At 45.0% G+C, this 17,262-nt stretch overlaps 1 protein-coding gene across 5 annotated transcripts in view; it reads left to right on the top strand.

Moving 5' to 3' along the window:
• The window catches only part of FGFR3 (fibroblast growth factor receptor 3), a 55,573-nt gene extending 39,135 nt beyond the window's left edge, over positions 1-16,438 (top strand). Inside the window, exons 7-17 of one of the 5 annotated variants that reach the window (XM_027699875.1) lie at positions 2,265-2,409; positions 5,118-5,305; positions 6,174-6,322; positions 6,416-6,537; positions 7,665-7,775; positions 7,932-8,122; positions 9,547-9,669; positions 11,018-11,088; positions 12,503-12,640; positions 13,127-13,232; positions 13,315-16,438. In XM_027699875.1, the coding sequence (XP_027555676.1) occupies positions 2,265-2,409; positions 5,118-5,305; positions 6,174-6,322; positions 6,416-6,537; positions 7,665-7,775; positions 7,932-8,122; positions 9,547-9,669; positions 11,018-11,088; positions 12,503-12,640; positions 13,127-13,232; positions 13,315-13,479 (1,509 nt within the window). In that variant the 3' untranslated portion in view covers positions 13,480-16,438. Of the gene's footprint in view, positions 1-1,020; positions 1,172-2,264; positions 2,410-5,117; positions 5,312-6,173; positions 6,323-6,415; positions 6,538-7,664; positions 7,776-7,931; positions 8,123-9,546; positions 9,670-11,017; positions 11,089-12,502; positions 12,641-13,126; positions 13,233-13,314 lie in introns of all 5 variants that reach the window. The other 4 variants (XM_027699874.1, XM_027699873.1, XM_027699872.1 and 1 more) reach the window with 4 other exon arrangements.
• Positions 16,439-17,262: the final 824 nt, after the last annotated feature.

Raw genomic sequence — 17,262 nt, 5'->3', positions numbered from 1 at the left:
GTCAAAGGCTAAATTGTACATTCTGCATTGAAACATGCCCAGTTTAATTATAAACAAGGCAGCAACAGCAGGCAGGCACGTTTCCCCACTAGTCAGGGCAGACAAAATTGCCAGCACGTAAGCCTTAGAGATGAGATCAGGTCAAAACCAGTGGTGTTTGTCATCAGACATGGACACTGGGGCTCTTCTGGTGCCTCCTCTGGGTTCAGTTAATAACCTATCAGAGCTGGCTGCTCTGATGATTTTAGTGGGCTGCAAGTCATATTGGCAGGATCAGGCCTTGAAATGGGAGGCATCAAGACTGGGCTGGAGAGCATAAGACCAAAGCTGAGAAGAGAATTATTTTCATTTCCAGAACTGAAGCTTCTTCTGAGGCCACTTAAAACAGTTGTGCATTTTCAGCCAAAATAAAAACAACTGTTTAGTGTTTAGGGAAAAAAAGATGTGCTGTTGTGGCAGCATGGAAGAAGATAAATAAACCCCTCGCTTAAGAGTCTGAACTTCGTTTGATTTATATGCACCACTTTATTTAGTAAAGAAGAGGCTCCTATAAGCAGTGGAAAAAATTACAGCTAATTTCTGAAAGGCAAAGTCAGCAGCGAGTTTCAGACCGCCACTGCTTATATTTTGTTTCCAAATTCTATTTTGGAATCTGATAATTGAAACAGTATTTGCTGAGCTGAGTTGCAAACACAAATCTCTGCTTAAACCCTTTCTCTGGTGCTCCTGTCTGCAGAGTTATTAAGAAACTGAGGAGATAGAGAAGGGGGAAACTGGTCTGTTTTAGAAAAGAAATCGCATGTGTGAAGGGAAGGGAGTTCACTTTCACGTGGTTTGGGGGCCAAATGCAACTTCTCTTCATCATTTAGGTCCTGGGTTAGGTGTCTCGCCACAGGGTGAACTGGGGATGTTGCCACAGCTGAAAAGAAACCTGCTGTGCACAGTCAATCCTATCTGATGTAGGTGCGAAGGAGGTATTGTTTGGTTTACTGAAGTTCAGGTTTCTGTCTATTCCTGCAGTCTTGGATCAGTAAAAGCGCTGAAGCCGATGCTAACCTAAATCTGTTCAATGTGACAGAACAAGATGAAGGAGAATATCTGTGTAGAGCCAACAATTTCGTAGGCATAGCCGAAAAGCCATTTTGGCTCCACATTCGCAAACCAAAACCAGGTAAACCATAGACTCTGTCCCAAGGGCCTGGCAACTGCAAGAATGAGCTATAACATTTTTAAGAATCTAGTGATTAAAATTACTATTCATTTTGTATTATACCCTGTCAACTGACGCTGAATGGCTTTATCTTATTTCCTTGCTAATTTTTTTTTTACAAGAATGTAACGCCTATACAGCAATTGCCATGGAAAAATTCCCACAATAAAATGACTGTCAAATTTTGCTATCAACTCTTCATACTTCAATTCCTTTCCCTTCCTTACAATTGAGTGCTGATAACAGAATTGCATGTTAATGACCTCTGACGTTCAAAGCTCTGAAAAACCAAGCTGCTTCAAGTTTTTCACCCATAAAACTGATATAATCAGTTCTGTCCCTTGGAGAAGTAATGGAGAAATAAATATCAACATTGGCTCATGCAAGCAAACATGTTAACTGAAGAACAGCAGCAGTCTCATGGGCTCTGGGTTTTGACTCCAGCTTGGAGGGTTTGGCTGCTGTGTTGTTCAGTGCCACTGCAGGAAAATTCTTAACAGGAGTTATACTGCAGTATTGAGGGCTCTCAATCAACATATGGCTCTGAGATACTCACTGAAGCAATTATAAAAAATTATAAAATTCTATATTTTTTTAATGAACTCATGAACCAAAATGTTTGTATATTCCTCTGATCAGCACTTGAATCTTTCCCCACTACATCTCACCTCCTTTATCCTTTCTTTCTGTCTTTCCTCTCTCTCCTCTTTCCTCCTCTTTCTTTCCCCACCCCTGTACTCACCCTACTAACCCAAAGTCAGTCATATTGTGGGGGCAATTTTTCATTTGGATGCTTTTGCTTGCATGCTTCTTTAGTGGGACAGAGTAAGAACCTGGTGAAGGGAACTTTTTTTTTTTGTTTGTTTTTGACTACAGGTTGCAGAGGGGAATGAATAAATAAATGTGGAAGATGGGCCATTGGAAAAAAAAATAAAAAAAAGAACCACCTTAATCTGCTTTTAAAATTTGCCTGTGGTGTCCTCACACTTGCTGGGAATGTGGCTTATTCTCTGTTTTCCCTCTTTCTATATGTGTGTGTTTTTTTTCCCTGTAGACGGCAGGTGTTAACACAACGGATAAGGAGCTAGAGATTCTGTACTTGCGAAATGTTACTTTTGAGGATGCTGGGGAATATACTTGTCTCGCAGGGAATTCTATTGGGTTCTCACATCACTCTGCTTGGCTGACGGTGCTACCAGGTATTTCCTTCTGTGCTGGCTTCTCCTTCCCTCTCCAGGATGCCTTGATGTTTTGCTTTAGAAATGCCAAGTTCCCGCAGACTGCCTCTTGCTTGCAAGAGAGGTGTTTTCCAGGGAGGGATTTTCTGCAGACCCCTGTTGCATACTCGCAGCTGACACTTTTTGCACTGCGTCTAAAATTTTAAATAATTGCAGTAAATAAAATATTATAATAAATCACATATTAATTAATATATTAAATAAAATATTATAATAAATCAAATAAATAAAATGCACTGGTTTTGGTTTTTTTCTTTTTATCTAGATAAAAGGGAGATGTTCACAGCCTCTTTGTTAGGAGACTGTTAGGTGCCAAAATAAGGAGCTTTGTCTTCTTACACTGCCAGTGAGAGAAGGAAGCCTCCCCATCAGATGATCCAGGGCACCTAAATTGGACATGGATTGTGGATCATCTTATGAAGGATCCTTTCTGTCTGACCTCATATCTTAACCTAAAATTAGATGCATAAGTGTCTGGTGTGAGTACACCCTTCCCTGCCTGTAGCATTATTTCCACTTCACGGATGAGCAGGCCAAGATAGTGATCTCAAACAGAAGGTCAAGGAGAGTCATCTGCAGACAGAGCACAGGAGTCCTGGCTCCCAGGGGCATTGCATGCTGCCTGCTCCAGCTGGGATCGATGAAAGCTGCAGTGGGCTTGAAACCCGAGGCCAGGGTGACCTCAATTTTGTGGTCCTTTCATGTGCAAAGCTCTTATTGACAATGAAGCCAGCACAGAATATGCAACAGAGGGATCTGCTCTCCAAAAGGGGGAATGAGGCTGTGCTGCCCCTTCACCTGCAGAATCTGCCTCCAGCTACAGGGCAGGCTTGAGCATGGTCCAGAGAAGCACTAGCAATATTCATTTGAATCTCATATATGCTGTGCCTTGCACAGAGTGCAGAAACAGACCTGGAGTATGTTCAATAGACCCTTAGTGAAAAGGCATGCAAAATCCTGGACAGCCCACTCTTGACTCACTCAGTCATAGACCACATTTAGGTCCATCTCACAACACATCCATCTCATGATGTGTTTAGGAACTGGAAACTTTGGCATTTCTAATCTCGACTTTATCTGTGCGGATGATTTGGATGTAGTCGCTTTTACTGGGGCTTAAGAAGGTCTCCTCCATGCCCGACCCTGCAGCTGGTGGGATCTGCTGATCTTTCCTGTTTATTTGCCAGCTCTATAATAGCTGATCTGATCCTGTTTCTGCTTCTGACATACACTGGATGAGAAATCATTTCCTTTGGTTAGAAGACTAATGTTTCTGTTATTTTGAGAATCTCACAATATTGTCTCAACTGACTGATGCTCTGTTTTTGCAATGTATGAATTTACACCTCTTATTTTATCAAAGAATAAGCAGGAGAAAACCCACCAAAAAACCTGAAGCAGAACTTTATTTTGAAGTCAGACACAGCGAAGGACAGCCGTCTGTGCAGCAGCAGGCCTCCACAGAGGGGGTGCAGGATACAGCCTGTCTGGGGAACCTCAACTTGTAAACCCTCGTCCGTGCTATGGGAGGAGGGACGTGGAGCAGAGAATGAGACAGTGTGATCCAAGGCAGCAGAGCTGTGGCACCAACTGTAGTGCCTGGTCCCAGGAGATCTGGTACCCCTTTCTCACAGCAAGGGATGGCTGTTTGGCAGGATCAGGCCATCCATAGCTGGCACACAGGCTGGTGCAACCCCCACTGTCACCGACAGCCCCTTCCCCATGTCCCCCTGGACACAGCCATCCATGACCTGACACGGAGCCTGCTGCTGCCAGGGAAAGGCTCCTGCTGCTTGCTGAAGGGGCTGCTCAGTGGTGGACACGATCCATCAGTGAGCTGCCCATGCCGACATGACTTCATTATAAAGTTTCCCCACTGTTGACTGTTCCTCTGATGCCAGCATGCCTTTGTGGGACAGAAAACCAGTCCTACCATGGCCCCTTTCTCTGGTCTACATGCCTGTCCTGAAAGGAACAAGAGGGAAAACACAGCTGAGCTTTGCTGGTCTCTAAATAAAGTCTTGCTACCAGGTAGCCACTGCTGATGGGCTCATGCCATCACCCTCCTGGCTCATGCACCTCTCTGAACCAGACCTTCCAGCCTCTACGCAGCAAAACTGTTTTCATTGAATAATTAAGCAGTTTGTTCTTTTGAGGCTTTTTCCCTCTGTGATGTCTTATTGCTGGGTACTCCTTGAGTCCCTTGGTCCCTCAGGGCAGGCACTGGTCCAGTGGAAATCTTTGATACAGAATCTGAATGAGCAAAGTGAAGCAAACCCCAGTCCTGCAGCTTTTGCACATCCAAGGCATCCAGGTACATGGTGTGGATGTGTGGAGAAAGCAAGATCTGGGTCAGAGGAACAGCACAGATGTGTGAAGATGCCTTCAGCCTAGAGCAGTGGTTTCCAGTCTGTGGGCTGAAGACTCTTAAAAACCAAAGATTGCATCAAAGGGCAGTAAAATTACCCCAAAGAGGGCAAACTGAATTAATGTTTTAGCTACAGCTGCAGGCAGAAAACCACTGGCCTGGGAGAATCCCCTTACTGAAGTCACTCAGCAAATTGGCATAGCTGAGCAAGTCCTCCCCAAATTCTTTGTGCTGCATGTGTGTGGTTGCCTGTGGGCAGCTGCCTGCTCTGTCCTGACTGCCATCTCTTGTCACCCTGCAGCCGAGGAGCTCATGGAAATGGATGATTCAGGCTCAGTGTACACTGGCATTCTCAGTTATGGCACTGGCTTTTCTTTCCTTCTCCTGGTACTGGTCTTGGTGATTGTCTGGAGGATGAAAATGCCAAACAAAAAGGCCATGAACACCCCCACTGTACAGAAAGTCTCCAAATTTCCACTCAAGAGACAGGTAACAGAAAGTAGATACAAGATTCCTATTCCCCCTATGGTATCTCTCTTTTTTTTTTTTCTTCCTCCTCTTTGAAATTTTCTCACTAGGTGAGAAGCTCCACCAGAAAAACATTGTCCAAGAGGGACATAAGTTGGCTGCAACCTAGAAGTGTAACCCCCTTTTATTCATTTCTGTGCCAGTGGAGCAGTGGCAGGTGGCTGCTGACTCTGGTTCATGAGCAGCCCCCAAGCAGCTGCATTGCTGCTGCCCTTGTCCAGGAGGGGCTGGCAGTGCAGCTGTGGGTGCCACAGGAAGCACATCTGGCAGGGGAACAGTTCAGTCCAGGCTCCCTGATGGAGCAGGGATTTGAGGAGAAGGAGCACATCTAATTGCGCTCCTTCCTGCTTTCACAGAGGTCACTGGTGAACCCAGAGCAGTTCATATGGAGGTGGCAGAGGGTCCTCTGTGCAATTAGAGGAATTGCAGAGGGGCAGGAGCAAAAGACACCACGTGAAACCCCATAGTGAAGGATACAGATTTCAAGCTTTGGCTGGAAGCTCACGGTGGCTGTTTACAGTGCCAGAGTGGGAGAGGTCACTCCATAGCCTGTATGTGCTGTGGAGATGCACACAGAGCAACTGAATGGATCAGACCTCCTGCTGCTGGAGGGCACTGGCTGATCTGTCCCTTCTTTCCACAAGCTATAAACCTGACCACGGGTGCCTAAATGAGTGCATTTCTGCAAGGGTGGGGGCATTTCCTGGTTAGAATATTCCAGAAATGTGTCCATGGGCAAAGAGAGCTCAAACCTCCTCAGTGTTCCGTCTCAGGCACTGCCTGCTCTGGGAATACAGTTGGCAATAACACTTCATTTGCTCTACCCAAGCAGGTGTCGCTGGAGTCCAACTCTTCCATGAATTCCAACACGCCCCTGGTCCGGATCACGCGTCTCTCCTCCAGCGATGGGCCGATGCTGGCCAACGTTTCCGAGCTGGAACTGCCTCCAGATCCCAAGTGGGAATTGACACGTTCTCGGTCAGTCAAACCTGCGGGTCGGGGTCTCTGTGCCAGCTGGTGGTGTAGCCACACCAGTACCCCCATAACATGCCTGTTTGTTCCTCCCTGCAGCCTGACCTTGGGGAAGCCTCTTGGTGAGGGGTGTTTCGGCCAAGTGGTGATGGCAGAAGCAATTGGGATTGATAAGGACAAGCCCAACAAGGCCGTCACGGTTGCTGTCAAGATGTTAAAAGGTATGGGGAGTCCACAGAAGGCAGAACAGCATATTGTGCTGGGATTTCCTGTGTTTGCCTCTCTTTTGAGTCTTTTATACAAACAGATACAGTAGAAGAAAGCAAGAACAGCCTTTCTTCCCCTTTACCCACATAGCCTGGGGGTGAGGGCTGTCCTTGGAGAGCAGGTAAAAGTGCAAATCCCATCAGGAAGAGGGACTAGGAATTAAACCAGTTCTCTGCCAAGGGGTAATAGCATCCCTGAGAAGAAGGGGAACCCCCTTCACTTCTAGCCAGCTCCATGAATCAGCCCACTCCTTGCTCCTCCCATAACCAGCGCTGCCTGTTCTACCAAAAGCTTATGCAGCAAGGTCAGATGGGGTTTGCAGAAATTCGGTTGACAAACCCCTTCTTGAGGAACTTCATGGAAAAAACTCAGTCCCAAACTTGCTGGAGCAAGTAGGGCAGGTGCTCCAGCAGTGAGCAGCCTGGGCTTGAGGTTACATGGGGTGACACTGTTAAAAAAAGGTAATATTTCTTGTCAGAAAAGGATTTGTTTAACTTACATTTTCTTCAGTCCATTCTAAAGCAGGGTTTGGAAGTAGGAACATTACATCTTTCCAAATCAAAGCATTCTTTTGGGAAGGTTTTCCCCCATTTTTCTACTTTTGCAGAAAGGTTTTTCTACTTCTGTAGAAAAATTGCAGTTTTCTATACAAAAAATACAATCCTTTGTGTAGCCACTCTCCCAGCTCTTACCTTCCATCTTTTATTCTTTGCCTGTGGAGCTGAGGGAGGGAAACTACCAGAAAAGCAGGTACCAGGTACCAAAGCCTGACTTTCTTTCTGTAATACTTGACAGGAAGAAACAGAAGATGAAAGGCATTATTGATTTCCATATGAGCATTTATCTCCACTTATTTGTTCTTTTATCTTTTTTTGTTCTAATGGTAGTAGATTTTGATTTTATTTTGATTCTTCTTCCCAAAGTAGAACAAAACCAAAACCAGCCATATTTTGAGTATTGTTTCCACACCAAAGCCCCACAGGGCTACACAGCAGTTGTGACTACTGTAAGTAGTAACTACTTCCCTAAACACTTATTTTTTTCATGACTTTTTTTTGCTTTCCTCTCCTACCTTCTCCAGATGACGCCACAGACAAGGACCTTTCCGACCTGGTCTCTGAGATGGAAATGATGAAAATGATTGGAAAGCACAAAAACATTATTAACCTCCTCGGTGCCTGCACACAGGATGGTACGTAGCAGAGCAGCCCAGTGCTCACAGGGTCGTGGGAGGCTCAGGTTTGGCTGTCCCCCTGTGTAATTACTCACTGGCTGTCCAAAATACCCCAGATGAGATTTTGGTGGTCAGCTCTTCCTCTGCTGGACACTGATGTGCCCTTCTTTGCAGGACCACTCTATGTGTTGGTGGAATACGCATCAAAGGGGAACTTGCGGGAATACCTCAGGGCACGTCGCCCGCCTGGCATGGACTATTCCTTCGACACCTGCAAGCTGCCCGAGGAGCAGCTGACATTTAAGGACCTGGTTTCCTGCGCCTACCAGGTGGCACGGGGCATGGAGTACTTGGCATCTCAGAAAGTGAGTTGAGAAACATCATTTGGTAGAAGCTTCCATCAAAGCCACGTATTCGAAGGCAGGCCATGCTATGTGTGTGGAACAACCTCAGGCAAAGCACTGCAGGCTTATCCCTTTAGAGACCAGACTTTTCCCTATGAAGTGTCTTGGGGTTTTTGCTGGAGGCTTTTCCCTATGAAGTGTCTTGGGGTTTTTGCTGGAGGCTTCACCCATATGCAGAAGTCCCTGTATGCTGGCTGCATTCATGAGCCATGCAGCTGTGCAGCCCTCACTGTTCACCTGCAGGACCATTAGCACCCCCAAAATGCCTACAAAACACAAGCAACCCAGTCCTTGGTGCCTTTCCTCACCAGTTCAGCCTCTACCACTTGTAGAGGTAACTGAGCTGTGCAGTTCTGGGGCTCAGGCAGCAGTGGTCAGGGTGAGTGTCACGCCGAATTGTGCACTTCCACTGCGGGAGATGTTAGGTTGGACAGCAGTGAGAAGCTGAGTGCAGCCCTGTTCCCCTCACCTCCTTTCTGAGGTCGCTAAAGATGCAGAGCACTCACAGGGAAGCTGAGATCCTGAGTGTAGCTCATGTGTTTGCAGCTGTCACGAGCACGTGTAGGCTCAGTGGGAGCAGAGCCGGCGGTGGATTTGGCTCGATGCACGGCGGTGCCCAGGATGCTCCCAGGGGAGCACTTTGCTGGTGCTGAGCCAGCTGCTGTGTTTGCTTACATCGTGCCCTGGGATTACTTCTGATTTACCCTGACATCAGCAAGTGGAGAATCAGGCTTTGGTTCACCAAGCTGTGCACCAGCCAGCATGGCCTTTCTGTGGGCAAGGGAGCATTGTGGCAAGAGCATGTTCAGTTTCAGATGTCAGATGTGTTTGTCCTCTGCCTGCAGTTCATGGTGGGTGGCTCATGGTGGCTTTAAACTCCCTTTCTGCACAGTGCTGGCCGATTTAGCTTCTTTGTCAGCTGACAGCTGTGATGTTGGGGGTTGGACTAGGTGAGTTTTAAAAGTCCCTTCCAACCCAAACCATTCTATGATTCGATGCGTTTTGGATGTATTGGGGGTATCTGAATGCAAGGATTTTTTTTCCTCTCAAACATCAGCCCGCACTCCTCCTCGTGGCTTCACGTGCCAGTAAGTGCCCATAGAAGGGGAGAGTTGGCTTTCTCATCTGTGCATCCCCTTTGGAGAGAAAAGGCACGTGCGTGGCTGTGTCAGCGCTGGGGCTGCTGATTAGGTGTTGCTAAGAGGTGGTTCCCACTGAGCATGCATGATGGGGCGGTGACACAGAAAGCCAGGAGTTAAGCAGTGCCCACAGCTTTATGAGCTCGGGAGTCAATGAAACGGCAGCTCATAAACCACACGGTGCTGCTGGTTCCAGGCGCGAGCAGCTAACGAGCCCTTATTTATTGACTTGCTCACCTTCCACAGTGCATTCATCGCGACTTGGCAGCCAGGAACGTGTTAGTCACCGAAGATAATGTGATGAAAATAGCTGATTTTGGCCTCGCTAGAGACGTTCACAACATTGACTATTACAAGAAAACCACCAATGTAAGTACAGCGCTGCCGAGCGCGCGCAGTTCTTCTGGCAGGGAACTCGGTCATTCCTGCAGCAAGTGGCCCTTGTCCCACATCTCCCTTTCTAGAGGGGCTTAGGAGGAAGAAATCTGATGGGGACCTCACCTAGGGAGGGACTGTAGATAGACTGGTCCAAGGAGTCTATACACCATCTGTTTTCTTCCTGACAAATCCTGCTCCTGCCAGCAGCAGGTTGTGAGGTCTCAGCTCTGGCCAGGAAGCTTTAGACTAAGAGAAACAGAAGTTTCTCCCATAGGGGAATGGAGCCTTTTCAAGTCTGCTCCAGTACTGTTCCTTAAGGTCCCAAGGAGCCCACTTCTGTCTCACTAGAGCCCTTGACAGAGGAACATTACTTGTTGTATACCTAGAGCTACCTGGTTTTCGTGCGTTTCTTTTTTACATTCAAGTTCCTTGACGCCCCTGCCAAGAGTGAGAAGATGGTCCAGGCAGTCCTTTGAAGCCCACTATGCCCATACTTATCCCCTCCAGTAGTATATCAGAAATCTTTCTTAATTGCCAGGATGTCTTAATCATAAATTAATAACAGTTCTTGGGAATTTTAGTTGTAGATCAGATGGATTTTCCCTGTTTAAACTCTGTTGGACAGCTGAAAGCATAATTCCATTTGTGTATCCCATCTCTAGTTGTCTCCCTCAGTGAAACAGTAGGTCAGAAGAGGACAAAGTTCCCCCATAGCCAAATTATGGCTTAAACATGAAACAGTTCTTTCTGACTCCCTCCAGGGGCCAAGCAAAGCCCCAGAGAATTATGATTAATCTAGTCTTTCTCATTTCATATTTCTCATGTGACAGCCTGTGTTTATGACCCTGATGTAGGATGGGATCAGACCTCCTCTCTTAGCCTCCAGCAGGATCAGGATTTGTTTCTTAGAGGATCTGGCCCTTGCCTTCACTCTTTAGGAGTTCCCTTCAAGTTGAGCCTAAGCTGGGTTTGGACTTGTAATCAACTGTTTCTTCCAACCAAAGAGACAGAAAGTGTTGTCCCATGCTCTGCATCTATGAGCAGTGGATGCTGTTCCCATGCAAAGATTTGGATGCACTGATTCGTTAAACCTGCCTTGGCAGTGAAATACAGTCCTTGACAGAGAGCATTTACTGCAAAAATTGTCAGCGAAGATCCAGGGATCAAATGCTCTAATCTGTTTATATGTGGCCACTGCTGCTTTGCCCAGTGACCGGGAAGGCAGATGTGGTTGTTAATGAAAATGTTTCAAACTGGATTAGAAAAGAAGATTCAGATGGTGCCGTTGTGGCTGGGGAAATATGCTGATGGGATGTTCCCATTGTCTTCCTAATTACAGGGTCGGCTGCCTGTGAAATGGATGGCTCCCGAAGCCTTGTTTGACCGGGTCTATACTCACCAGAGCGATGTGTAAGCAAACCTACACTTTAAAAAAAATAAATAAAATGACAGGAAAATCTACACCTATAGTATCTTACAGACAAACATACTGCTAAGCATGACCTGGGGCGCCTGAGGATGCAAAAACACAGGAATCAGTTCCAAGCTGCGTCTTCGCACACGTGGTTTTGTTTTGCCGTTATCTGGTTGCTTTCATCTGAGGATCTCTAGTGAGCTGCTGAAAAATTATTGGAAAGCAGGCAGGCATTTCTTGTCCAGCTTATAGATGAGGTGATTCATCTGGCAGTTGAAAAATATTGTGCTAAAAAAAAAAATCTCCATGAAAAAAAAATCACCCTCGGCATCCTCCACGCTTTGCCCCAGAGAGTTAACGCTTCAGTCAAGTATGTGGAGTGAGCTTGAAATATTCTGTCTGCTGTTAGAATTGATTGGAGTGTAGTCAGCAAATGTATCCCCAGATTAATTTTGCCACCTTTATTTCCCTTATTTTTCCTAATCCTATCTAGTTTTTGAGTGCCTCTGCACAGTAAGCAAACAGCAGAGCCCGCCTTACGTGTAAGTCGGTATCACATCTGAATTTTGCAAGGGCTGAAGCAGCTCCACATGCACACTGGAATTTTTATTGCAATATTTGGTCAATAAGGGCGTTTTTACAGTCAGCCCGCCTGCTCCCCAAAGCTCACTGCTTGCAGTTGCACAAACGAATCTTATTCTATTTCTGTAGTTTTCCCATACTTTGGCTTTTATTGATCTTAAATCATAGTTTCCATGCTTAGGTAATGCTGCAGAAGGCATGACAGATAAATCAAAGCTAGAGAACGGGAGAGCGAGTGTGCATGAAAGCGAAACAGAGACAGATAATCCCTGTTTTTAAAAAGAAAATGAAGAAGGCAGAAGATATTTTTGAAAAAGAGGACTTTTAACCAGAGCACAGCTGCAGGACTGGAGTGTGTAACATTAGTGCTCTGCTGATTTTTGTTGGGGTATTTTTCTCCCGGCTTGGCCAGTGAAATGAGTGTTGTAACAAGCAAGTTTTGGTATCAGCTTGCACAATTAGTGGCCTGTGGTTCCAAGCCTGCAATTCAGTGAAGCCGTGCATGAATAATTTGATTTGTTCCATTCAGTGGAGCTGGTGGAAGACCTAACAAAGAGCTGGGGGTGATAGATGGGCTGTCACCTATCTGATTAAATGCTCATTTCAATTTCAGACTTGGTGCCTGGGATTTCTTTGCTATTGAGTTGGATCAGCAGAGATCTCCAAGTAACTAGTAAAAATGGCCTAGGCAATTAGTCATGCTATTGATGACTTTGTTAGCTATGCATGGCTGCACAGAAATAAAGCCAAGCCAGGGGGAAAGGGATATGGGGGGATGCTTGGAAAAAAAACCTCATTGAATTTTAAAGATCTTTCTTTGGTTTCCAGCTGGTCCTTTGGAGTGCTACTATGGGAGATCTTCACTTTGGGAGGGTCTCCATACCCGGGAATTCCTGTTGAGGAACTCTTCAAGCTCTTGAAGGAAGGCCATCGGATGGACAAACCCGCGAACTGCACTCATGATTTGTGAGTGTGTGGGGGGGGGCTGACCTTCTTGCACCTCTGACCCTTCCCTCTATGGCGAAATAGTGTCCTAGGCTGTTTGAGCTGTGGTTTGAGCTGTTGGGGCACCCCCACTGCAAAATTGTGCAGCCATCTCCAGGTAGACTTACCCATCCCAACTCATTTTGGCTCAGCCCATGACTACTGAGCAGCATATGGCGCCTGCCCTCGTTTGGTGGGTGGTGGTTGGGGGTGTAGCTCTGGTGTGTCACCTTCAGGACAGGTCCTCCTCCTGCTTGGAAAGCACAGTCATGCATGAGATGATCAGTGATGAGGATCACGACTCCACAAAACCCTCCTCTTCCCCCCAGCTGGCCACGCACCAAGGCCACCACGATTGGCATTGCGTTGGCAATAGCTGTTCTGTCAGGCGATTTTGGGGTGAGTGGGCAGGCGATGGGTGCTGCATAGCCCCTCCAAGGTGACTGTTCCCTCTCCCCTCTCACGCAGGTACATGATCATGCGGGAGTGTTGGCACGCCGTCCCGTCGCAGCGACCCACCTTCAAGCAGCTGGTGGAAGACCTGGACAGGGTCCTCACCGTGACGTCCACCGATGTGAGTGTGGCGGGGCGGGCGCGGGAAGGGGTCACTCGGTCCCCAGCAGGGGCACCCACTGATGAGTCTGTCGCCCTGGCAGGAGTACCTGGACCTCTCAGTGCCCTTCGAGCAGTACTCGCCGGCTGGCCAGGACACCCACAGCACCTGCTCCTCAGGGGACGACTCGGTCTTTGCACATGACCTGCTGCCCGATGAGCCCTGCCTGCCCAAGCATCCCCCCTGCAACGGCGTCATCCGGACGTGAGGACCCCCGGCGCAGACGGATGGACAGATGGGCGGGTGGACAGAGTGCCCACAGAGGTGCGAGTGTGGGGCGCCGAGGGTGAAACCGTAGTGAAGGATCTTCCAGTGGAACTGTGCGATGGTGCCCGGAGATTTGTGTTGTTGACAAAGCTGTTCAGGGTAAAAAAAAAAAAAAAAAAAAAAGATTAACTTTTTTTATAAATTTTTTTTAAAAATTTTTTTTCTCCCTATTGCTGTATGAAAAGTCAAGAAGCACTGTTTGGCCTGAAGGAACTAATCTCTTGCCAAGATGATCTATCGTAGATGGGTTTTTTTGTTGTCGTTATTTACTTTTCATTTTTTGGGGGTTTTTATCTTTACTACGCAGAATGTTGAACCTGGGGGGTGCTGACCTCCCAGCCTCCGCGCTTGCGTTTCGAGTGCCAGAGTAACCGTTCTGTGCCTGCAATAAGAAGAAGAGAAAAAAAGAAATCTTCCTTTAAAAAAAAAAAGAAAAAAACAAAAAACACACACACACGAAAAGGTGTAAAGAATGTGGAAATTCTTGGCTTATGCAATCTGTACATGAACCTTTTTGGTGGAGCTGAAAAGCCACGTTGCCTGCAGGGATTCATATATTTATAAAAATATCTATATTTTTGTTGTCGTCGTTTTTATAGCTTCATGATCGTGCTACCCAGCTACATAGAAGGAATCCTTTTTGGAAGAAGAAGAAGAAGAAGAAAAAAAACAAAATTAAGTAAAATGCAAATTGCCACGGAGAAATGAAAATAAAAATAACAAAAAGAGACGGTCAAGTCACCTGAAGTGTCAGCGCTTTGGCCCTTGCACTGGGCTGGGAGCAATGGGGCCGTGCCAAGGCAGGAGCAGACCTCAGGGATGGGCAGAGACCCCGTGGGGTCCCTGGGGAAGAGTGCACCACCCATCTGAGAGCGGCGGGGTGCCCTGAGACCTGGCTCCTGGGTGCCCACACAGCATCTCAAGTCACATCCTGGCCTCTGAGAACAGCCATTTTTTGGGGGGAAAAAAATCTCGCTTTTGGGGTTTGCCTGTTTTTGCTTGCCAAGGGTGAGTGGGAGGAGCAGCTCCTCCACCCACCCCTCGATGCCAGCAGTTTGGCTCCATCTACGTGCAGTGACTCGGAGAAAGAAGTTACGGGTACCTGTAGGCAAGAGCCTTTAACTTATATCAAAAAGGTTTATTCCAGAGAATCTGTGTATATATCTATAAATATATCATGTATATATATAAATAAATATATTAAAAAAAAAAGAATGTATAATACTAATGCAACATAAAGCAGTACTGAGAGAGAGTCTCAAAATACGAGCATTGCAATCTAGGATATACTGATCTGGGCAAAAGAAAAGATGTTTTTGATTGTTTTATATCTTCACAGTTTTGTTTTAAAAATTGTACCTTAACGTGTATATTTGTAAAGTTATTTATAGATATTAACATATCTGTTCATTGGTTTAAATAGCATAGTGTTACTGTAAACTTTAAATTTCACCGAGCTTAAGGGTGTTTTTTTTAACTTATTAAAAGTGGAGAAAAAATATATTAATCAAGTTTTTCCTTTGTGTTTATGGGAAATATTGAAAGAATGTATAGATGTACAGTCCTTTAACAAATTACATTTAATGTTATAAATATATATATGTATTCATTAAAAAAATATTAGTTTATCCTGGATTGCAGTGAGCAAAGGTAAGTTTATTTTTCAATACATCACCAGTGGTTAAAACCAAACAAATAGCAACAGAGAGATGATTTTTACATATTTCAGAAAAACAAGGCCAAGAATTCTTCCATCAGTTTAACCACTGTGCATTAAGGGGGTGTGGGTGTTTATTTTTCTATTTTCAAATGAAGGTATTCTTTGTGGTCGATTTAATAACAAGTGTGCAGCAAAGCGAAATGTTGACTTTGGATGATGTGGGGTAGGGTTTTTTTTTTTCCCTTTTTGCCAGTACTGTTGTATTTTGGGTTTCAGAAATGCCATGTGAGCAAAATAGTGACACTGTTTGCAGGAGAGCTGCTATGGCTGCGTATTTCTTTTGCATCTAACACGTTGGAAAATACCAGTGACGCCTGATATTTGGTGTTTAAAATGCTGTGCTATTTTGTTCCTCAATGCCAGATAGCTGTTTAAAAGCACAGGACTGAACTAAGGAATGTTAGCACGGATCAGGCTGACAATGGGGGAGGTTTGGGCTGAGGATTTTTTGTGGGTGGGGTGTTTTTTTTGTCCAGGAGACTTCATGTACTACCACAAAGAGGCAAGGCAAATTGCATCCTGAATTCTTTCTTTCCATTTTTCTCTGGTGCATATTACATATCAATGTTGCAGAATAACAGGATGACAGCATCTCATTTTAAGATTTTTTTTTTCTTCTTAGAGCCACAAAATCCTTATCCTAAAATAAATAATTTATAGTTTGAGGTTACTTCAATGGAAGTTTGAGAAGGTAGATTTCTATAGATTTTTGTTTTGTTGGAATAAAAAGAAAAGAATTTTTTGGTATTTTCTTACAAATGTCTGCTAATTGTGTACATTCCAAGTACTCGAAGCATCGAGTTTTCCTGTACTGAAAAAAGAAAATGTACAAAACTGTGCATGATTTTAAATGTTACTAGATATTATAAATATATATATAATTTATTGAGTTTTTACAAGATGTATCTGTTGTAGACTTGTTGACTTTAACATTTCTTATTCAATGCTTATATAGTTTTATAGCCTGGACTATTATCTTTAAAAGCTTAAAAAAAAATTAAAAATTCCAATTTTGTTACATTTTATACTGTTGATGTTACAATCCACAGGTTTGCATAGCGTGATTTTTGCAATGAGCAACTCTGTTCAGTTTATTTTAATACTGTATTTCTGTGCCTGACAGCTGTAGCTGTCAAAGGTGTGAGATGAACACTAAATAAAACTATTCTGCTTTTGTTAACATGGGAAACTTACTTCTACCAAAAAAAAAATTAATAAATAAACAAGATGTTAAATTTTGGGATTTACACCCAGTTGTGAGGGTCCTTTGCAAAACCAGGTCTTCCAGGCACTGGGATTTGTAGTTCCAGGAGGGTTTAATTTTTATAGTGCTGCTTTGCGAGTCCTGGCCAGCACAGGTTTTGAATTCATAATAAGTTTATAGCAATTTTGGTTGAAGGACAGTATTCTATATTTGTTAGTGAGTACATTTATAGTCACACAAGCCACTGTGTGCAGAGAGTTGTTAACCCCTGCTCTCATACGGAATTAAGCACATAGCAGTAGCAAAAGGGCAGGAATTACTCATTAAAGTTCCCAGTGGGAGACTTCTCCCAGCTCAGTGGGACAGGCACAAGGGACCTAATCCTGCCTGGATCCCAAGGAGCAAGGGGTGACCAAGTTTGGCTTTGGATTCAGGCTCAGGAAATCCTGGCTCAGGTAGTAGCAGACGATGCAGGGGGATGTTGCAGTTTGGGAAACATTGGGCCAATCCTACCAGCCCTTTCATATAATATTAATGGATTTCTATAAGTGATCCTGTTGTACTGCATCCCATACATCTTGATTTTTGCATGCAAGTATGTCTACCTTTGTATAGCCTGCCTACAGGAGCAAGCACTTGTGTTTAAGTAGCTGGGCGTGGAATGGCATGCATCCAAGGAAATTACATCTGTGGCACTGGGACTGGCACCACCACTGTTACATCCTAATGGAATTTAAAAAATAAAAAAATTACATGAGATTTAGGTCATTTCCCTGGCCATTGCAAGAAAAAAACACATT

The sequence above is a fragment of the Neopelma chrysocephalum genome, unplaced genomic scaffold (genome assembly GCF_003984885.1).
Source record: "Neopelma chrysocephalum unplaced genomic scaffold, ASM398488v2 Primary Assembly neopelma1_142, whole genome shotgun sequence".
In the NCBI taxonomy this organism is placed as follows: domain Eukaryota; kingdom Metazoa; phylum Chordata; class Aves; order Passeriformes; family Pipridae; genus Neopelma; species Neopelma chrysocephalum.
The sequence above is the reverse complement of the archived record's forward strand: the minus strand, read 5'-3'. Positions and strand labels throughout refer to the sequence as shown.